Source organism: Suricata suricatta, chromosome 3, assembly GCF_006229205.1.
Source record: "Suricata suricatta isolate VVHF042 chromosome 3, meerkat_22Aug2017_6uvM2_HiC, whole genome shotgun sequence".
Taxonomy (NCBI): Eukaryota; Metazoa; Chordata; class Mammalia; order Carnivora; family Herpestidae; genus Suricata; species Suricata suricatta.
Genome location: NC_043702.1, coordinates 36263627 through 36287166, shown reverse-complemented (window position 1 = coordinate 36287166; position 23540 = coordinate 36263627). Strand labels below are relative to the sequence as shown.

The 23540-nt window shown below is 39.9% G+C and overlaps 1 protein-coding gene and 1 long non-coding RNA gene across 3 annotated transcripts in view; both read right to left on the bottom strand.

Moving 5' to 3' along the window:
* Positions 1-18407: 18407 nt before the first annotated feature.
* Positions 18408-19464, bottom strand: LOC115286422. The gene is made up of 2 exons (XR_003906054.1): positions 18772-19464; positions 18408-18672 (listed from the first exon to the last, which is right to left on the bottom strand). It is a non-coding gene; the product is annotated as an uncharacterized LOC115286422 (long non-coding RNA).
* A 643-nt stretch (positions 19465-20107) lies between these two features.
* RFTN2 (raftlin family member 2) overlaps positions 20108-23540 on the bottom strand; it is a 60939-nt gene continuing 57506 nt past the window's right edge. For both annotated transcript variants that reach the window (XM_029934148.1, XM_029934149.1), the window contains exon 10: positions 20108-20436. In XM_029934148.1, the coding sequence (XP_029790008.1) occupies positions 20167-20436 (270 nt within the window). In that variant the 3' untranslated portion in view covers positions 20108-20166. The remainder of the gene's footprint in view (positions 20437-23540) is intronic.

Genomic DNA, 23540 nt, shown 5'->3' with positions numbered 1-23540 from the left:
GGAGTTGATCATAAAAAAACTACCCTAAGAAGAAAACATCGGTTTGTAGGCTTGCTTTTGGATCCATATTGAGGTGTTGTTCATACTCCTTGTACCATGCATGAGATGGACTCGCTCTACTAGATACAGGACCTGAATGAAACAGGTACCATTTTTCCTTAATACTCTTTACAAAATTCTGAAAATCACATGTGTGTACATAAATGGTACTTAAGAGAATTAGCCTGACAAAAGATTGATGTATACATTACATCTAAGAAAGGAGGAAAAGAAAACTCACGGTTCTGTGCAATAAGGAAATTAGGCTGCACTTTTTTTTTTGATTATCCAATATAGATTCAAAAGTCAAAACTTTACATGAATTTTTCTCCTATAATCAGCTTATTTATAACTCCCTTTCTCCTATCATATTTGGGAAAGTAGCCAACTTAATTTATGTTTTTGTAAGTATCCTAGTTCTTTTGTGTGTGTACATTTTCCCTGACTTGAGGTGTTAATTTTGCATTTCTCAGTTTCTCAGTTAAATTCTTAATAAGTTAATTCTTTTTAATATCAGAATCAAATTGCTATCAAATCAGATCATGATTACATGGGGTGTCTGGGTGGCTCAGTTGGTTAAGTGTCCAATTCAGCTCAGGTCATGATCTCAGGATACTTGAGATTCACCCCTGAGTCAGGCTCTGTGCTGACAGCTCAGCCTGGAGCCTGCTTTCAATTTCATGTCTCCCTCCATCTCTGCCCCTCCGCTGCTCACTCACTCTCTCTCTCTCTCTTAAAAATATTTTTAAAAAATTTTTTAAAGTAATCCACTATTACATTGTTAGCAAGAGTCATGTTCTAGTTTTAAACATACTAACTGATGTGAAATTCATTATAATAAAACTAATTTGTCTTTTCCCTGGTTATTTTGCCCCACTATGTTGACAGTTTTCCCCCTGAACCCTTCCTATAATTTTATTTGCACAGATTCTACATTTTATTTATATACTTTTAGAATGTTTCTTGAGTGTAGTTAAAAGGTGTCTTGATGTTCTTCCATGCTATGCAGATGTTTTAGTAAAATTAGTTGATTTTCGTTTCTTGAATGCAGCTAATTTTTAACTAAGACACTACAGATGTTTAGCACATTTAGCAGCTTATTTGAGATGGTCTAAAGATCTAAATGTGGTTTCAGAAAAAATTGGAATTATTAGTGTCGTATACACAATAAAATCAGATTAACTGCTAAGTGAATCCACTAAAGGGATAGATTACTCATCTAAAAGATTAGGAGCCTCACTCTTAACATTTGGGGATGCCTGGGTATTTTATGTGGACTGGGAATCTAACTGCTTTATTTGTTTGATTTTTCTGCTCTTTACATTTATTTTTGTAGTACTAAAAGCTTTATGTCAAATGTGAGAACCTAATGTAATTAAGCAGAATACTAATTTTGACAATAATCTACATTTCCAAAAGTTAAATACAACTGATATCCTGCACTTAAGTAAGTAGTAAGAAAATGATCATTTATTTTTTTAAATGCTTTAAAAATAAGAGATTAGTGGCACCTGGGTTCAGTGGATGGAGTGTCCAGCTCTTGATTTTGGCTCAGGTCATGATCTCAGGGTCATGATGGTAGCCATGCATCAGGCTCTGTGTTGAGCATGGGGCCTGCTTGAGATTCTCTCCCCCTCTGCCCTTCTCCTCTCTCTCTTTCTCTGTCCCTCCTTTTCTCTCTGTCTCTCTCCCTGTGTCTCTCTCTCTCTGTCTCAAATACATTTTAAAAAATAAGAGGTTGGGCATCTGGGTGGCTCAGTCGGTTAAGCGTCCGACTGCCAAGGTCATTGTCTCACCGGTCCCAAGTTTGGGCCCCATCTTGGGCTGTGTGCTGACACCCCAGAGCCTGGAACCTGTTTCAGATTCTGTGTCTCCCTCTCTCTGCTCCTCACTCAGACTCTCACTCAAAAAAAACATTAAAAAACTTTTTTTTAAGGTTAAATCAAGTAGGAATGATGGGATTTTGTCCTCATATTTTTCCATCTCCCTCAGAGGTAGACTGAAGGGAGTTAAAGGAACAATGAAACCCGTGAGATGAGAAAACAGTGGGGATGGTCGCTATTACAAATGAGATCCAGGGGCATCTGGGTGGCTCAGTCGGTTAAGCGTCTGGCTTCTGGCTTCGGCTCAGGGCATGATATGGTTCATGGGTTCGAGCTCCGGGTCGGGCTCTGTGCTGACAGCCAGCTCAGAGCTTAGAGCCTGGAGCCTGCTTCGGATTCTGTGTCTCCCTCTCTCTTTGACCCTCCCCTGCTCGTGCTCTCTGTCTCTCAAAAAAAAAAAAAAAAAAACCCCAAAATAACAAATGAGATCCAATCCCAGTACCTTAATTTACTTTTTTTTTTTTTTTTGGGAGAACAAGCAAGTGCATGCCTGCATGGCCGCCTGTGAGTGGAGGAGAGGCAGAGGAAGAGAAAAACCCAAGCAGGTTGCACACCTTGCTCAGAGCCCAACGGGCTCAGTTTCACGATCATGAGATCATAATCTGAGCCAAATGGATTAATGGACTGAGCCAGCCAGGCGCCCCTTCAGTAGTTCAACAGAATCCTTTTGGTATTTGAGGGAAATCCCTACTCTGACCCCCAAAAAGTTACAGGTTTTTCTGGTTTTGTTTTTAATATAATTTATTGCCAAATTGGCTAATATACAGTGTGTATATTGCTCTTGGTTTTGGGGATAGATTCCCATGGTTCATCACTTACATACAACACCAGTGCTCATCCCAAGTGCCCTCCTTAATGCCCATCACCCATTTTCCTCTCGTCCCCACCCTCCTGTCAGCCCTCAGATTGTTCTCTGTATTTAAGGGTTTCTTGTGGTTTGCCTCCCTTCCTCTCTGTAACAATTTCCCCCCTCCCTTCCCCCATGGTCTTCTGTAAAGTTTCTCAGGATCCACATATGAGTGAAGACATGATATCTGTCTTTCTAAGTTACAGTGTTTTTAAAACCAGATGTGGATAAGGAAAAAAATAGGCTTGCCTAGATTTTGGGAAATATTTAAACCACTTTAAAATATTTGGTGCTTCTGGTATTTTAAACATAATTTTACAAAAGAAATGCAGATCTTGGATTCTGATCCTTGAGATAACTATTAGTGATTGTATTAATTTTTGAAGTCTGCCATAGTAGATTTAGTGACTCAATATAAATTTCTTCTATTAAAGTTCTTGAGGTCAGAAGTTTGAAATCAGTTTTTTTTTAATGTTTTTTATTTATTTTTGAGAGACAGAGAGAGACAGCACGAGCAGGGGAGAGTCAGAGAGAGAGGGAGACATAGAATCTGAAATAGGCTCCAGGCTCTGAGCTGTCAGCACAGAGCCCGACATGGGGCTCGAACCCACGAACCTCAAGATCATGACTTGAGCCGAAGCTGGACGCTTAACTGACTGCGGCACCCAGGTGCCCCCAAAATCAGTTTTATAAGGGCTAAAATTAGGCTCCTAATTCTTTTTAGAGGCTCAGGAGAAAATCATTCCTTGCCTCCTTTATTGGCCGGAGGCTGCTGGCAGGCGTGCTCTGGCTTGTGGCCATATTGTTCTACTCTCTCCTTCCATCATCACAATTCCTGCTCTTCTATGGTGAGCTCTCTGCTTCCTTCCCGGGACATTGGTGATTTCATCATTGGGCACACTGGGATAATCCAGGATAAAATCCCCATCTCAAAATCTGTGCTCACATTTGCAAAGTCCCTTTTGTATATAAAGTAATATTCACAGGTTCTGGGATTAGGAAGTGGCATCTTAAGGGACCTTTATTCAGCCTACCACAGCAATATTTTCAAATTCATTGTTAATTCTCCATGCTATGCACTAATTTTTAACCTGTGGTACTTTTTATTTCTTGTATGTTATGTACTTGAGATGAACTTGGAAATTCTGCAGCGGCAGCAATCTGACTTTGTAAGCAACCAAACATTCCAGGCCTGTTAAAATTTACCTGGGTTTCCTCAATCAAATCAGTCCAAAATATAAGAGGGTTATCCTCTCCAATATTACAGTTAAAAATTCTCAGATTAGCTTCCCTATAAAACAAGGCTTTGGAATTCCACCAAATTGTAAGATTCAACATGTTTCAAAGAGGCTCTCACATTTAAACAAAACAAGGTAACTGCCAACTCTTACAGCGAAGCTGTTTACAGGGAGGTCAGCTGAGGGGCTGCCCTCCTTTTCCCTTTTGCTCTTAACGTAGCTTTCATCCTCCTCCACGACCCGACCCGACCCAGGGAAAGCAGGTAGTATGTCCCAGCCCTACTCCTCCCCTGGGAACTTACCCGAAGTGAACGTTTTTACTATCACCGGATTTATCTCCCTCCCAAGAAAACAATGGTTACAATTACTGTTAATTGATTTGAAAAATGTGTACCTTTTTTTTTTTTTTACCTTACCTCCTACATTTCCCAGTGGTTTCCCAAACAGATAGCATATCAGAGTCACTCATGAAGCTTTTAAAACTCACATCTTCCAAAAAGAAAAACGAAATTGCCATTTCCTCTAGCCCCATATGTGAGTATGCCCCGTACCAGTTGGTCTGGAATCGGTAGGACACTTAGTAAGGCCATCAGGCTTGTGCAGTCTTGTTTAGCATATTCTAGACCAAGGAACGTATTTGTTTGGGAGCAACACAGACATGAATCCAGCCTTCATATCACTGCCCTTGAATCACTTGGATTTACTTAATTTGGGGAACTGAATCCAAAGTAACAGCTTTTCTTTGCTGGCATTAGCAAATCCAAAGGAGAAAGATGAGAAAATATATTTAGAGCTAGAAAAGAACCTTAAGATTTACTGAGTTGATGCTCATTTTTTTTGTCCTCTTGTTTTATAGATTTAAAAACAAAACAAAAACCTCAACAACAAACCAAGGCCACAGAAATTAAATGGTTGTCCGGAATTTCAAAAGATAGTGCAGAGCTGGGGCCTTAAATCCCTGAACGGTGTGGAACTTAATGTAGAAAAGACGAAGAAAGGAACCTAGGAAACCAGCACCGCTTACCACAGGACTTCTTAGCGGTAGCACCTTAAATGTGCCACCAGGTGATCGCCGTTCTTAAACCACCCAAGTTAAATTGCATGTTAGATAGGATTCTCTAGTTGGGTCCCAAAGTGCTTCCTGGGGCCAGAGCTTAACAATGCAGTCTTTATCTTAGTCTCTGGGAGCAGGTTAGAGTCAGGGAGTTTTGAAATCTTCCATCTACTAGAGTAATTGGTACATCTGAGTGTAGACACTAAGTAGTTGGGATGTCTGGGGACTTCCAGAACCCCTGCTTTCTTTCCAGGGCATATCTTAATCACTACTGTGATTTTGGCTGATTATAAACAGCCGCTTCTCCTGCTTACAATTCTAAATTAAAAGTAGGTCAGTCATCAACTGGCTTAAATCCCATTTGCCTTCAGCTTTCACTAGCTAACTTACAAGGATGCCAAAAGCTTCACAATGTACTCATTCTTCCCAAGGGCTTCCTATACAACCAACCACCAACCTGATGGATCTCTCCAGTTCCACCGAAATGTGCTTCTTTGAGTCAGAATTGTACAGTGCAGGTGTTGTCACTTGGCTACCTATTGCCTTCTCTGTTTACATGGCAAGTGATTTAATATAAAATACGGCATTTCAAATCACCCTTCAAAAATTCAGTTTATGATAATCTAGATCCAGTTGAATGAATAAGCTGAGGTATTGTAAGCTATTAATTCAGATGACATATTTCATAAATGGTTTCTCTTAAAAGAAGCCCTTTTTTTGGTGAAAAATACATTTGCATCTATCTAGTTAGGTAAATGAATGCAGCATTCTAAGGACTGTATTTATGATCTTGAAAGTAAATTATAAAATAAACTTCAGATATCAGCTATGTAGATAGCAAGTTTCTGGAAATTAGAAATGAGACTGCTGGAGAATAAAGAAAGTGTGGTGTCTGTGACCTTCTACCATAGAGGAATGTTATGGAAAAATGCATCTTTAACTATAAATCTTCAATTTCTCCCTTACTAAATTTGGAATATCTTACAATATATAGTTTTTTAATTCTACATTTTAGCATTACTTTGTGAAAACTGTCTTTATAAAGTTAAAAAATTTCACTGAGTAGGGGGTACTTGGGTGGCTCAGTCGGTTAAGTATCAAGATTCTTGGTTTCAGCTAAGGTCATGATCTCACAGTTCATGGGTTTGAGTCCCAAATGGGGCTCTGCACTGACAGCCAGAAACCTCCTTGGAATTCTCTCCCCTCCTTCTCTCTCTGCCCCTGCCCCACTCTGTCTCTCTCAAAATAAACAAACATTGAAAATTTTCCCTGAGTATCTGAAGGTCCTCGGTCTCATAAAAAATTTCACTGAGTAACAAGTAAGATGTGTGTGATAATACAGTAGTTCCCCTCCCCCCACCCCTGCCATATCTGTGGTTTTGCTTCCTGCAGTTTCAGTTCCCTGCGGTCAACTGCGGTCTGGAAGCAGATGATCCTCCCCTGACGTCTCCAGAAGGCCGGTGGCAGCCTCCTGCTGCCTCACGGAGCCTCCGTTGGTCACCTCCCTTCATCTCATTACGTGTTGTATCTTCTCACATCATCACAAGAAGGGTGATTACGGTGTAAGAGGAGACCCCGTTCATCTAACTTTCATTACAGTGTCTTGTTATCATTGTTTTGTTTGTTGTTAATCTCTTGCTGTGCTTAACTGATAAGTTAAACTTTACCATGGGTACATATGTATAGGAAAAAAATAGATTACATAGGGTTCAGTACTCTCCATGAATTTAGGCATCCACCAGGGGTGTTAGAATGTGTCCCCTGCAGATAATAGGGGGACTACTGTGATGGCTTATATTAATGTCCTATTGTGTCTAAAGAGTCTTGGACTTGTCAACAATCTCTGTTAAAATATTTTTGCTAATTCACATTAATAGGAAGTTTTTTTCTAACTTATGTTCATACTCTATCCATTTATCAATCAATTTTCTTTGGTGGTATATTTATGTATAGTTATTTTGAACATCTGAATATAGTTAAATGTGTTAATGCAAAAAGATCTAAAATAACTAGTGATGATTTAGGGGAGTTAGGAGGAGAGGGAGTTTTCAAGAGTTGGTTGGGGCAAGGGAAATACAGTATGGTGTGGGGCAGAATGAGCTTGGTGGTGAGGGCATTACGGGCGAAATGAATAAGGTTTGCTATTTCTGAATAAGCTGTCAACCTTTAGGGCAAGGGTGGAGACTAAGTTTTTGTTACTATAATTAAATATCAGTTCCAGATATAGAGCAATCACTCTGAGAAGAACCCACCAGTACAGAATGGACAGCTCAGATTTAGAAAGATAATAGCAAGTTGAATCGATATTGATTCATATCATATTGATCGATGTCACATTTCTGGGGCATTAAGAGAGGCCAGTCTGCGAAGTGAGAGGTTAAGTGGCAGAAGGGCGGGTCTCATTAGGAGTCGCCTCTCAAGGGTGTCTTTCTGGCCGTCAAGGCCCTCCAAATGGAAGGCACCATTATCTCTGCCACGTCTCAGACGCCGCTCATTTGCAAGATTCAAGGGCTACCAGCACCCTAGAGCTTACTCTGTACTCAGAAATAAAAATCACTGCTTAGCTGGAATCAGAATGGTGTGTGAAAGGCGGTCAAAGATGAGGCCTGGAAATGTGGTGATGGTGAATGGGAGGCCAGGTGGATATGGACAGGACTAGACTTCCCTTGATGTCCAGAGACGTCAGCCTGTGAGCTCCCGATTGCCTACTCTCTTCCAGGGCCGGTGACATCCTGTATCTCCTGAGAAGGGCCCATCCGTAACCCCTAGTCTCCGGTCCTGACACAGCCATCTGCTACTTTGCGCCGTCTGAGGTCCTGTGCCCTGAGCTTCTGAAGACCTTAAAAATCAGACAATTATTTTTGTAAGTTAATAGATTCTCTCCTGCACAAGACCAAATATAATAAAATGTAATCCCGTTTCAAATTAAATGTAACTTTTATATTTGAAAATATAAACTTGGACAGCTTTCTGTAATTGATTTTAAGGACTGGGCTCTCTGTTGGTCACTTAGTCACAACTGCTATGGTTCTTATCAGTAAACGCACATTCTCTGGGACTTCTTGGAACTGAGAAAAGCTAATTTGCACATTATTTTCAAAATTTGTGACTTTTTTTAATATGAAAGGAAATAATGTTGATAAATTTTATATTTTATAACTATTTAAATATTTTAGTTTTGCAGTTTTCATTATTTTTTGAGCCATCATACTTTTTTAACTGGTCTCAAAACTTTTTTGGGACCCCTGAAAAGTTCATAGGACTTCATGTTTAAAATGATCTGCTTATAATTCTCTAACACAAACACAGGCTATTATCAGAAATATTATTTATCAAGTATAATTTGCTTAGGGAAGCCTTCCCTGACCTTGAATATATTAGGTTTGTTCGTTATACGCTCTCCTAGCAAATTTTGCTTTCTATAATAGTATTTCCTTCCATCAACTACAATTATATAATTATTTCTATTATTCATCTATCTTTCTCCTCTGCTAGCTTGTTGGTCCCACAAAGGCAAGAATGCCTGCTTGTTCTCTAATCCCTAGCATGGAGTCTAACCAGAGTCAATAAATATTAAATGAATGAGTGGAGGAGAGAGTGAACCTGCAACTTCTTAGCAGGGGTTCTGTTTCAGGAGGAGGGCCTCATCGCTGACGAGGGCCTGAGCACTGAAAACTAAAAAGCATTCTTAAAATATATCCTCCTCCATCTTTTATTAAAGATGTCTGCCTTTAACGTACTTGTCCTTGGCTGCTTGGCATCTGGCCCGGGATATCCGGCTCTTCTGGAGATCCCGGGAACTACCTCATATACTTGGCAAAGTAGCGATGAAACTTTTAATTAAATTAGAAATACGTTTAAATCTTTATGGATATTCAAATTTTAAAGATGCCCTGTATTTATTCTGGAGTTTCCCAGGAGTAATCTTGTTCACCACACTAAAAGTAACTTTTTTGAAAACTTAAAATTAGACATTAGAAAAAAAAAATGGTTTCAATTTATCGAGCACCCAACTAGGTGTCAGGATCTATGGTAAGTACATTCCCACACGATCCCACTGAATCTTCGTACGATTTGTTTGTTGCTGTCCCAATTTTACATACAAGTAAACTGAGCTTCAAGGTAGTTGCTCAGTGTCTACAGGAACAGGTGGTAGGGTCAGGATCTGAACTCAGTCCTGGCTCTGAAGTTCAGGCTTTCTTCCTTCTGCTATGCTGTGTCATATGTTTCTGAGCACTGCCGCTACCATCTTCGAACACCGCTTTCGTTCTTGTTTGAGTAGGATTGCATCAGGCAGCATGTGTTGAAACGGAGTGGCTTATCCAAATGAGGTATTGCTTTTTCTGTAACAAGCCCAGGGGGGCAGCAGTTCTAGACGAGTGCAGCAGCTCCCAGTCTTTCATCCGTGTCCCAGGCTTCGTCTGTCTTTCTAGCCCATCGTCCGGCGCCTGCATCCTCAGGGCTCATTCCTGGTTTCCCCACGAGAAGGCTGCTCCTCTCCAGGCTCCACACACTGGCCTGCACTGGGCATTATCAATCTTTTTAAGACTGCCAACTCAGTGAGAAGAAAAATGACATCTTTTTAGGGGTGTTATGTAGTTTTTTTATTAGTGAGTTGAAATCATCTCATTTTTTGGTTACTTATGCTTTTGTAAAACTAACTTTTTTGAATTTTTTGCAGTTTTTTCTATTTGGCTATACATCTGTTTTTTATTAACATCTCTTTGTGTATTTAGAATATTGACTCTTTGTCATTTGATCATTTCTTGATTCCAGTTTTTTGTTTACCTTTTGATGTTGTTAATGGAGTGTTTTTCTGCATGTAAGTTTTAAATATTTAGTCTTGCATTTACATAGTCTTTTCCTGGGTTTTGAATTATACCTTAAATATTTGCTCATATAAATACTTTTATAGTATTGTTTTTTACATTTAAATCTTTGATTCATCTGGAAGATATTTTGGAATAAGAAATGAATTTTGTTCATTGTAACTTGGGTCTGTGGCCATAGCTTTTTACATGAAGATGTGGAAAGAAAGGGAGAAACATACATAGACTGTCAGATTGGCTGTATCATTAAAGTTGGACCTTAAAAGAAAAAAAGGAAACCTAATTAATACTTTTGGAGAGGGTTACAAAATAAAAATTTTGAGGGGCACCTGAGTGGTTCAGTTGGTTAAGCATCTGACTCTTGATATCAGCTTAGGTCATGATCTTGCGGTCATGGAATCAAGCCCCATGTTGGGCTCCATGCCAAGTGAGCCTGCTTGGGACCCCACCCCCCCACATCTCTCTACCTTTCCCGTTTGTTCTCTCTCTCTCAAAATAAACAAACATTAAGAAAATAAAAATTTTGAGAATATGGTCTCTCAGAGAACAAATTTAAAAGAATGATATGTGGTTATGGAATGTTTCCAGAAAATACTGAAATGTTAACACCCAATTTTTGTATGTGTAGTGTAAGCGTTAAACTATGCCTCTAGTTTGGGAAAGAAAAAAGATATGTGACTCTCCAAATTTGGTGTGTTTCAGTTTTATATTAATTATTAAAAAATTTAAAAGACATGCTTTAAGAAATTAAAAGTCAAGGGGCACCTGGGTGGCTCAGTCAGTTAAGCACCTGGCTTTGGCTCCGGTCATGATTTCTCAGTCCATCTGGAGCCTGCTTCTCTCTCCCTCTCTCTGCCCCTCCCCTGCTCATGTTCTATCTATCTCTGTCTCTCAAAAATAAATAAACATTAAAAAAAATTTTTTTTAAAGAAAGAAATTAAAAGTCACTGTGCTAACCACATCTATTATGGTGATGTGAGTGTGTGGTTCTCTATTTGAAACTTTTAACATGTTGAAAACAACTTTGTCCCTGAAGATGAACATGTCCATTAAATTACATGTGTGTATTTAGTAGTTTTTTTTCTCACAACGAACAAAATAAATTCTAACATTAGAAAACCTGGACTTCAGGTTTCCCAAATGTCTATTTGGGTGGGTCTTGGCCCGCCCAGGCCAGGGAGCCAGGTCTACCTGCTCAAGGACAGCAGTGATGAAGTGGGAGGCATAATGAACACTCGATTGAAACTTGTTGGTGTATTCAAACTTTCTTGCCTGCAGGCAAGTCTTCTAATGCCCCGTTGGTGTTTTATTCAGTAATCCTATTTTTTTTTTAATTTTTAATGTTTTATTTATTTTTGATACAGAGAGAGACAGAGCATGAGAGGGGGAGGAACAGAGAGAGAAGGAGACACAGAACCGGAAGCAGGCTCCAGGCTCTGAGCCAGCTGTCAGCACAGAGCCTGACGTGGGGCTTGAACCCACAAATGTGAGATCTGACCTGAGCCGAAGTCGGAGGCTTAACCGACTGAGCCACTCAGGCGCCCCTCAGTAATCCTATTTTTGATGAGAAAATACATATAGCTTGGTTTATATGTCTTATTGGTTTGCTTCATTGAACTTCTTTGTCTTAGTATATGCTTTGGGACTTCTTTTTCAGCAACTGAGATAATGTTTTGCAGAGAAATGACTCAATAGGTGAAGGAGGTAAAAAAAATTGTTCTTGTGTAATGAGAACTGATTCTCCTTTGACGCTGCTTTCCAGGTGTGTAACAAGAAAGCGTGGCAGATGCTGTATTTGTGCAGTCTTCGGCATTGCCCTATGAGATCAATGGTATTACCCCCCATTTTACAGATAAAGTAAATCTCAGAGAGGTTAAGCAACGCGTCCAGTAGCGTATAGCTGGCACAGAGCAGATGCACTAGAGACAAGCAGTATCTTACCTTCTCAAATATGTTCCCGATATTCTCAGTATCACTTCTCAAGTATGTTCGTAGCTGGGGATCTCTTCTAATTTGTTCCTATGGGTATTTTTCCTATCTTGTAAATGGTTGGTTTCTTTTTATTCTTTTTCTTTTACTCTTAGGGAATGACCAATCACATGTCCTTCTTGAATTTCTCCCCAGTCAGTCAAAAGTATTGAGGTGGGTTTTCCAAGAAGTATCTTGCCATCCTGGCAATCTCACTGTGGCCTGATGGTTTGTGAGGGAGCTGAAGCATGAGATATAAAAGGAGCTTTCTGAGTTCAGGTCTCTGTTAAAACATTGATTTATAGACAGTTCAGTAGGAAAGAGGAAAGAGCTGGTAGATTAATCAATTAGTAGTTACATTGGTATTTCCTCTATTATCCATTGGATTCCCTCTGTACCTTGAATGACTCCTAATTAAATGCTGGGAATCGAAATGGACAAAGGAAATTCTAGGAAGTAGAGATACGACTTTGAGTTGGTGAATCTAATCACTTTCTTTTTTTTTTTTTGAGAGACAGACTGCTCAAGCAAGTGAATGGGGGAGGGGCAGAGGAAGAGAGAGAGAAATATTTATTTATTTATTTACATTCAAGTTAGCATACAGTGCAATAGTGATTTCAGTAGATTCCAGTGATTTATCCCCTATGTATAACACCCAGTGCTCAACCCAACAAATGTCTTCCTCAATGCCCTTTACCCATTTAGCCCCTCCCCCTCCCCACACTGAGGAGCCCCACGCTCAATGATGACTTAAGCCAAAATGAAGGGTGGGGTGCTCAACTGATGGAGCCACCCAGGCATCCCTCTAATCACTTCTTAATAATCCAGTGGACTTGGAATCAAGCCAAGTTCTGAATTCTAGTTTCTCTACTTCAAAGCTTCATTAGCAATTTGCTGTAACTTTCTAAGTCTCAGTTTTCACATCTATGAACTGGAATCAACCCAACTTGAGGTGATTGTGGTGAGGATGAAACCACCTGATCTGGTAAATATAAGCCACTCAAGAGTTTTAGTCTCCTCCCTTCCTTTAGGGGTTGACATCTTTTGTTAGAAAATTTTGGAGGCTTAAATACAAATATATTATAGCATTCTTAATATCCTTTTAGCATGCTTTAAGAATTCTGGGTAGAATATGCAGGATCCTTAACTAAATTGGTAGAGAGGATGAGCTTTATCTAGCTATCATCCCAGACATTAGTCCCCAAATGAGACCCATAATGAAGACTTTCTAAGTCAGGTGTTTGCCGCTTTATAGCAAACATCACTGAAAGTTACTATTTGTAGTAATAATGTGTTATGTTTTCTGGCTGACTGGACTGGCATCTTTTCTTTTTTTCAAACTTTTTATTTGATACAATTTCAAACTTACAAGTAGTTGCCAGAAGAGTAAAAAAACAAAACTCATGCGGACCCCTGACTGGCTCAGTCAGTACAGCCTGTGACCTTGATCTCAGGGTCATGAGTTTGAGCCCTACCCTGGGTGTAGAATTTACTTAAAAAAAAAGAGGAACTGTCATAAACCTTTTATGCAGCCTCACCAATTGTTTACATTTTGCCCCATTTGCATTATCAAATTTTCCATTTCTCTCTCTCTCAACATAGATACACACATACTATTTTTTTCTGAATCATTTGAGAATCAGTGGCAGGTATTAGTCCCTTTGTGCCTGGATATTTTTGTGTATATTTCATAAGAAATTTTTTTAAATAGCTAAGTACTGTAACCAAGAAATTGAACAGTGATACAATATCATACTCTAATCAGCGGTCTGTAGTCCCAGGTATGTTACATAACTTCCTGCTGACACACCAGCCACCCCTCCCCCCATCTAGGATGCGGTCCAGGGTCACATGTTGCAATTAGTTGTCATGTCTCTCTAGTTTCCCAGAATGTGGAACAATTCCTGTTGTCTTTCATGTCCTTTGTCTATCATGACCTTGACATTTTTTAAACTATGTAGGCCAGTTGTTTTACAGAACGTTTGGGTTCATCTGGCATTTCCTGATGATTTCCTTCAGGTTGTGCATTTTTTGCCAGGAGCACCACAGAAATGGTATTGTGTCCTTAGCATGTGTCAGAAATCACAGGATGCTGGCTAGTTCCATCACTGGCGATGTTAACTTTTGATCATTTGCTTCAGGTCCAATCAGAATTTGACTTGGCACCATAAACAAACATGTGTGCTATGTTGGGGGTCTGGAGCCGGATGAATGCTGCCCTGCCCAGTACTTACAATACTCCTATTCTGCATTCTGATTCTCAAGCTAGAGCACAGGCTCACCCATGTGAGATGCCCATTCACAAGTGAGTCAAGGGAGGAAAAAGTTGAGCAAACGGCAGTCATTTTGCTGAAAAGAACCGTGGCGGAAGCATTAGGGTCGGGGGCTGCAGGCCTGTACTTTGCGTGTACAGTTGCAGCTGCACGCTGAAAAGCTGGATTCCTGGCAGTGGCACTTGGCGCCTCACCAGGCTTGCTCTCTTGTGGAGGTTTGCTTTCTGTCCTGGAAGCTTAGCATTGAGCTTGGTTCTCTAGTCCTCCCAAGAACTCTGTAAACTCTCCAATCAATATTTCTTCTATTAAGACACAATTTACACATAGTAAGATGTACCTGTCTTAAGTATATCGTTCAATGGGTTTTGACAATTGCATATACTTGTGTTACTTTCAACCAAATAAAGATATAGAACATATCTGTTACCCCAGAAAGTTCCTTTATGTGCTACTGAGTGTCTGTGTCCACCTAACATTCATCCAAGTGTTGAAACCCTCATCCCCAGTGTGATGGTATTGAAAGGTGGGCCTTTGGTAAGCGAGTAAGTCATGAGGGCAGAGCCCTCATGAATGGGATTTCTGGCCACACAAAGAGAGCCCTGAGCGCTTCCTCTGCCCCTTCCACCCTGTGAAGTTACAGCAACAAGACAGCCATCTGTGAACAAGGACGTAGGCTCTCACCAGACCCTGAATCTGCTGGCACCTTGCTTGGTCTTGGACTTCACGTCTTCTGAACAGTAAGAGCTAAATCTCCGTTGTTTAAAGCCACCCAGTCAGCCTGTGGTATTCTCAGCCCGAACCGACCAAGTCAACAGTCCCCCCTAACCCCAGCCCCACAAGCAGCTCCTACTCTGATTTTCATCATTAGAGATTAGTTTCACCTTCTTAAATCTGTAAATGTACATGACTCTGACCAGATTTGGGAATTTTCATTCACCCTTTCTACAATCCTCCCCACAGAACACAAATGACAGGACTATTACGTCTTTTGTTGTTTTGTTACAGTCCAAAGCTCATTCAGGGGCTTTTTTTGTTTATTTGTTTGTTTTTAAGTCTGTTTTCTCTCTGTTGTTCAGATGTTCAGATCAGGTCACTTCAGCTGCTCTTTCACAGATACTCTTTCTTTTGTCCCCTTCATTCTGATGTTGAGTCCATCCACTGAGCTTTTTATTTTGGTATTGCATGTCTCAGTTCTAAAATTTCCATTGGGTTCTTTACATCTTCTATTTTTTTGCTGATGCTATTTTTTTCATTTAAGTACATTCATAATTGTTTATTGAAACATCTTCATCATAGGTGCTCCAGAACCTTTTAAAGTTAATTCTGATGTCACTATATTGTTGGCATCTACTTTTTGCATTTTTTCATTTAGTTTGGGATCTTTCTGGTTCTAGGTTTTTATTAATTATTTGTATCAAAACTAAGTATTTTCATATTATGAGATTCTAGATCTTAAATATTTATATGTTCTATGTTAGCTGGATTTTCCTGACACTATGCCAGTGTAGGAATTGGGCGTACCATCTACTCAGTGCTGAGTGGAGCCAGAAGACCAAGTTCCCCACTCACCCTCTGTTGACACATGAGAGGGGTGTTCTCCACTGCCGTGGAGGGGTGGGGGTTCCAGTTCTCTGTGTGGTCTCCACTTACACCTCTGTGGAAGTGGCCTCATTACCACTGGGCAATAAAGTCCTGAATCTTCACTAAGCTTCCTCTGATACCACCACAATGGGAAAGAGAGAGATGCCTCATTAGTACTGGATGGGGGTAACGTTTAAGCTTCTTGAACCTCCACTAACACTTTGGGGTGAGGCCCGCAAGGCCAGTGGGGATGAAAGTATGGTTTGTCTTCCTCTGACATCATCCGAGCCAATGTGTTGCGGCTTCTTCATAGAGCCTTGTGAGGGTAGATATCTATGTTTCCCACTCCATCTGTACTGGTGGAGGTTGGGGTGAGGTCACAGGTTTTTCTGTGGTGTTTGGCTGGGGTAGAGTGGTTATTGTCTAAGTATCTGCTGTCTTGGTAGGCTTTTGCTAGAGTTTTTTGATCTGCAATGTTGGCATTTCTAGATTTCTGGCTTCTTCAGGTCTAAAGTCTGAGATACATGAGGCAAAAATAAAATCAAGGAACTTGCTGGTCATCTTATGTTTGTTTAGTGTATAATGCTCTGGGTTTTCAGTTATACATACTTCACAGGAGGAATATACTCCCATCCTCCTGCAAGCAGAAGTCTCTATATTTTCTTTTATTAAGTGTTTAAGCCTTTTGCCAATTTATAATTGGGTGGTGGGGTTTTTTGTTATTGATTTATTGGAGCCATTTATATATATATTTTTTATTTTTTAATTTTTTTTGTAGTTTACTGTTAAATTGGTTTCCACATAACACCCAGTGCTCATCCCAACAAGTGCCCTCCTCCATGCCCCTCACCCATTTTCCCCTCTCTCCAACCCCCATCAGCCCACAGTTTGTTCTCAGTATTTAAGAGTCAGATGTGAGGGCGATCTGGCTGCGACATCTGTCACCCCATTGATCGCCAGGGTTGATTCGGCTGATCTGGGTGGCTAGGCGGGTGTCCCCTTCCTCCCTCACCGCTCCAGGTGCGTCCCTCCCGAAGCTGCGCGCTCCGTCTAAGAGGACGGCCTTCCGGATAGAGGAGGACCTTTCTTCTGTCAAGGGTATATGAGCAGCTGCCCTCTCCTGCTAGAACCTCCAAGCAAGCTCTTAAGAGTCTCTCGTGGTTTGCCGCCCTCCCTCTCCTGAACTATTTCTTCCCCTTCCCCACCCCCATGGTCCTCTGTTAAGTTTCTCTTGTTCCACATATGAGTGAAAATATGCCATTTATCTATTCTTAATATGAATCTTTTGTCAGGGATGAGCTTTGCAAACATATTCTCCCAGTCTGCAGCTTGCCTTTTCATTTCTTAAACTGTGAGTTTAATGAACAGAAGTTTTAAATGTTGATGAAGTCCAATTCTAGATACCTTTGGAACTAAACTCCTTTACTGCTGAATGAGCCAAGGTCAATTTCTGTTGCTCGCAAGTAAGAATATTGGTTGACAAAAGCCTACAAAGAATCACCTTGATACTTACACATGCAATGATATTAATGCCCCAAACACTTTTGGAATCCATTTTTGGAATTCGCTCCACAAAAAGTTTATGACCATAGCAGAAATCAGGCTCATTATTTTAGAGTTTTGCCTAATACTCCACCATCAAATGCCATCTGAAAATTTAATCATCTGTCAGAACTGGCTGTATGAACTTTAGGTAATTGCACAATAAATTTCACTTTCAAGGTATGATAAGCTGCATAACAAATATTACTTAAATGGATATGCTCTACGCACTGGTAGTTTGCATTTAACTAGTTTTCATACATATCACCAGTATATTGATTTAATGTGTTTAATTACAGATTTTCTCCATTGTTAGCACCTATTCCATTTGAGTTCTCACTTAATTAGCCTTTTCAGACAGGGATACCCCGGGGCCCTGAGGAGCTGAGAGAAGGGAGTCTTTTCTAGCCTGATGCTGAAAGAGCCACAGTCCTTCCAGCCCGAGGGAATTGTAGTGAGGAATCAAGGTAGTGAGCCCAGCCCAGGCTAGGAAAATGAGACAGTCCTCAGCTCATCCAGAATGAAAGAAGTGAAGACACATCTGGTACATTTATATTCAAATACATAAACACCTGCTCCTGATAAAAGATTTGGAGATAATTGTGATTTGAACTAACTATAGCCTCCTGCTTTTATGGGTGTTTGAAGACTCTTGAAAACCTATTTCTTCATTTATTTTATATTGAAGGGAATTGTGAGCTGCTCATCAGCTCAGTGTGGATTTCTCTGGTGAATAGGTGTTAAATATTGCCCATGAAAGATAACAGGGTGACATTCAATCCAAATGGGAAGGCGCTAACAAGTGGTTATTGAGACCTAAGGCAGGAGAAGCTGCACCAAGGAAAATGGCAGAACTTCACACCCACATCTATGATCTTGATGTTTTTTCATCATAACTTACAGATATTAAAAATTCATATACCAGGCCCCTAGAATTACATAGTATTATGAAAAGAACCAAATATACAGTTGACAGATAATGATTGGTCACATTTAACTCCTTAGTCATATAGAGTCCAAATTTTGTTACTTTTTTTTAAAAAATAGACTCAAAGCCACCTATATATATTTTAAATGCTCTAAAACCTTGGTCACTATTTAACTATAATACAGATTAAAAGCAAACTATAAAAAAATGCTTAACACAAATGAAAAAACTTAAAAGTGATTGATGTATTGAATTTTCCTTTAAATTAGAAATATAAATTCCTATCTCTGTGTTTAATACTTCAAATCCCTTCTGTATACTGACAGAATGACATAAGAATCTCTACTTTTGTAGAGACCCGGGCATTGGGAAAACTGACCTTTCTGAGAACATTCTCTGTTTCATAACTCATGGCATTTTATGGGCTGCAGAAGTAATGCTTGTTTCTAGTAAAAACTTACCAACCTTTGAATATGGGACTCAGGTTCATCTGAAAATTAAAACAAAAAAACATTTCTGCAAATATTGTTGACAGCCATTTCCAAGGAATAATAATAAACAAAATCTTCTTAAATTCCTTTATACTTACAAAGATAATGCTTCTGCATGGTAGAAGTGGGATAATTCCATGTTAATCTTATCAACAATTCATGGAGATTGTCCTAATTTAGTTACACATGTAATACGTACCTGCCATATGTATAAAACGTATAATAAGAATTTGTGTTAAAAAAATGATAGCCCAATAACAAATGACATTTTATTATCCAAATGATCTGATAATGTCAACACCAATGCTAATAAAAATATATAATACACTAAATTTACCAATGGCAAAGTCAGTTGTAATTCACTTGAAGCTTCCCAAGTTTCAAAGTAAGCCTTTCATAGGTGAATGAAAATCCTGTATTATGTAGAATTTTAATCTTTACGTTAAAGGCTGGGTAAGGCAAAGCCATCCCTATTAGCAGAGCAGGAAACGCAGAGATGGAACAGATGGGTCTCCATACACATGGAGCTGTAAGTACCTTTCTACTCTTCATATTATCTGTAATTTAAAATAAGAAATTCTTTCTTTCTACCAAGGTTTCTAAATGTTGAGATTGTGGGTTCTTTTCATATTGAATTTTAAGGGATGTTGCTTTGCTCTATTTCTAGGCTATTAGAAGCAATAGAATCAGTATAGAGTTGGTAACATGGTGACACTTTCTTTAAAAGCAAAGACATAGGGGGTAGTCAGTTGAATGTCCAACTCTTGATTTTAGCCCAGGGTCTTGGGATAGAGCCCCACGTTAGGCTCCATGCTAAGTGTGGAGCCTGTTTAAGTTTTTTCTCTCTTCCTCTGCCTCCTGCCCCTCTGCCCAACTCATGTGCTCTCTCTCTCTCTCTCAAAAAAAGAAAAAAAGATATACAAAAAGGATTTTTTAAAGAATACTTTTACAAACAGGAGCTTGCTTTGTATATACATGTTACAATTAAAGACAAAATTTGGATTGTTACACTCAGGAAATAGATATTCCATTAATTAGCCCTTTACATGTATATGAAAAAGAGAGAGGGATTTAGAGAGAGAGAGAGAGAGAGAGATTGCTTTTCCACTTAAGTAAGATTTTGACTTCCTGAGAACTTTCTAATTAGGTGAAATACTGGCTAATATATTTAGTCTTATCAGGAAGTGAATGAAAAGTACATCTTGTACATTCATGAGAAACTGAAGTAGATTATTGGTTAATAACCTAATGAGACATCTGTTTAAACAGATATTTTAGTTGAGAGAAGTGTAAACAGTATTCTAAATTTACAAATATGTTGGTTATTTCTCCTTGTCTGGGAGGTTGAGCCAAAGTTTATGCAGATTAGAGGAAAGCCTGAGTCTGGAAAAATTCAAAGTATTACGTAAATGCAGATAAAGTAACACAATAAAGTCAGTTGGCAATTATTTTACTAATTATTTACAGGGCCCTCCATCGCTTTACTTCGTTGCTCACATACAAGTGACCTGAGTTACTCCATCTTCCTGGTCAAACTGACCATCGTCTAATTCCCGTAGGACGCTGTCATTGCTGCTGAAGCCGGGGAAGCTGCTGTACTGTGTCGGCCTCTCCTTTGTCCAACACTCTCCAGGAGGAGAGAGGAAGCACTCCACAGGCGGGTTTCTGCTGTCTGTCGGTTGTGACGTGGCTGTGTCTAATCCGATGCTCCTGCTGGTGACTTTGTTCCTGTCTTCACCTTTTGTGTGCCGGCTGGCTTTCCTCTGAAACACAAGAGATTGGCAACCAGGAATTAAAAAGATGGGTGCTTTCCTGTCCTTTTGATCTAGCACAGACTGAAATGTACCGTCCTTGCTTCTCCTCCAAATCCTGCTCATCTTTAAGGACCTACTGAGAACCACCCTTCACAGTCCCTCCTCCTCCCAGGTAAGAATGACTGTCTCTCTGTTTCACAACCTTTAGTGGCTTCTTGGCACATCCTTCTCCTCACTGACAGATTGCTTGTGTACATATCTGGGTCCTCAGTGATATCTCTGGGGGAGAGAAACCTGTTGAGATCATACTTTGGGGGAACGAAGTAGGATAGAAATACACTGAAGGTTCCATTTTTCTTCTTGGTGTTAGTTGGGATCCAGTTTCAGTGGCCACCTCATACCCATTTCACACAAGAATAGGCTGCACAGAAGAGTCACAAACAATTCTGATCATTGTTATATTGAAAGAATGCCTGGAGCGTCTCCTAGGTCCAGCAGACCACTCTCTCTGTCCTGGTTCTTTTTATTATTCAAAGGAGGACTCCAGACTTTATTTATTTCTTTATCTTTTTTTTTTTTTTTACATTTATTTATTTTTGGAAGACCAAGAGAGACAGAGTGCAAGGGGAGGAGGGGCAGAGAGAGAGAAGGAGATGCAGAATCTGAAGCAGGCTCCAGGCTCTGAGCAAAAGTTCAGCACAGAGTCTGATGTGGGGCTCAAACCCACCAACTGTGAGATCATGATCTGAGCTGAAGTCGGATGCTTAACCAACTGAGTCACCCAGGCGCCCCAGAAGTATTGAATTGAATACAAGCATTGGAGCCTGACAGATTTACTCTTCAGGAACTAGATTTGAAAATGGCACATTTTCTGTGGCATTGGGACACTTGTCAGTGAGCAGATAGCCTTTTGGCTGCAGGAGTGGCTGATGGGTACTGCCAGACTGGGCTTCTTTCTCAAGCCTGGCTATTGGCTCTCTTTCCCACACGTATAAAGAATTTATTCATTCTTGAATGACCTCTCAATGCTGACTGAAAGAAAATAGAAGCCAGGGGTGCCTGGGAGAACTTGGCTGCCTGAATCTTTCCTTCTTCACCAACACCAAGGCCAAACGTAAGTTTTGCAAATTCCTTATTGCATGCCAGCCAATAGAGACCAACTCTCACATACCCAGTTTGAATTAAAAAAATTTTTTTTAATGTTTGTTTATGTTTTAGAGAGAGAATGAGAGAGAGCGTGTGTGCGCGAGTAAGCAGGGAAGGGGCAGAGAGAAAGGGAGACACAGAATCCAAAGCAGGCTCCAGGCTCTGAGCTGTCAGCACAGAGTCTGACACAGGGTTCAAACTCATGAACCGTGAGATCATGACCCGAGCCAAAGTCGGATGCCCAACCGACTGAGCCACTTAGGTGCCCCACAGTGAGAAGTTTCTTAATAAAATGTGGGTATTATTCAGAAGAGTAAGATAGCCATAGTAATTCACTTATAGATAAGTATTAATAAGTAAACACCACCAAATGTAAATTTCATATACTGAAAGATAACAAAATACCTAGGATGGTAACTCTAAAAAAGTTTTCAGAACACTTTTATTTTCTTTTTTTACCATATGACTCTTAATAAATACATCTTCAGCAATAATATTGCCTCCCCTACTCTACTCTTGGTCCACATGAAGAAATAGCTTCTACAGCAGATCAAATTGCAATGTTCTTCTCACTTAGAGTGTAGGAGTCTGAAGCCCATCTTAGTCCTGAGAGATCATCTGCTTTAATCCCTCATGCTAAAGAGTAAGACCCAGGCCCAGAAGGAAGATAGGATTTGTCTAAGGTCAGGGAGTGCCTGGCCTCGAACTGGAGCCCAAAGATCCTCTTTCACTCTCTTCACACTATATTACCTACAGCTGCAAAAATATGAGTAGGCTAAATAAATAAATAAATTTTTCCTTCAGTTACAAAAATAATACAGGTTCAGTTAGAAAATCTGGCAAAAACGAAGAAAAAAGCACAACCTACCCACAATTCTATCTTGCAGAAATACCATTGTTAAAATTCGTGTATTTTACAGTGATTCTTTCTCTAAATATGTATGTATTTGCATATGTACACATAAATATGTACCACTTACTTTTCTACTTAGCACTATATTTTGAATATTTCTCTAAATCAATAAGGAGAAAATTTCCATGCTACATTGCTAGGCTTATTCAGATATCTTCTCACTTTCTTCTGATATTCTCACTATAAAATTGAAGGAAATTATACTAAGATTTGGATGCAAATCTAATGTCATCCTTGACAAAAGCCATTAACTTTTGAGAATCATCATTTGCTAAAATTGGGCGATCCATTTCAAATATATGAGACCCAGTGGCAAGTCCGTTGAATTTAGGGTGTCCTACCATTCTGGCTTCCATTTTTCACTGTCAGTGTCTTAAAAACAAAAACAGAATTACACCAGCAATCGTAAGACATGGACAGTGTTATGATGGACAGGGTAGAAGAAGAGCTAAGATATGGTTTAGAAATAAAAATATGGAGTGGACATTCAGGACTTCTTCTCCTCCTTGTATGCCACAGGCTTGGGAGAGGATCAGGAGACCACTGAAAGCTGAAGTGTAGCTCTAGTACCACTTGGAAGAGTTAGAGAAACATGCAGAGAGACATTACCCCAGCTTGCCCCCAGAACCTGTTCCTGGGTCATCCCAGCTTGGGGTTGTCAGAATCCTTTGAGCCTGGGAAGGAAAATGGGAGTGGACAACCACCTTTCCAATCAGCTTTCCTATCCACCTTCTTCTCTGCTGCAGTGTGGGCACATGACCCAATCAGATCCAATCAGAGTCCTTCCCTGGGATTGCTAGATGGACTCTATGATAAAGAAGCTCTTTTTTTTTTTTTGAATGAAGTGGCCACACTTACCTCAGTAGAAGCCCTCTGCACATATGCACCTAGAAGCTGAAAAAAATGGATGAAAGAGAGCACCCTGGCAATGTGGAGTCTCTGAAGTCAGTGCCTGAGGGCTTGGTTCTTATAGCTCTTTTTTGATGTTGTAAGCTATGCCAGTATCCTTTCCACCTAGAAGCTAGTAAACTCCCTTATATACACAGGCTAATCT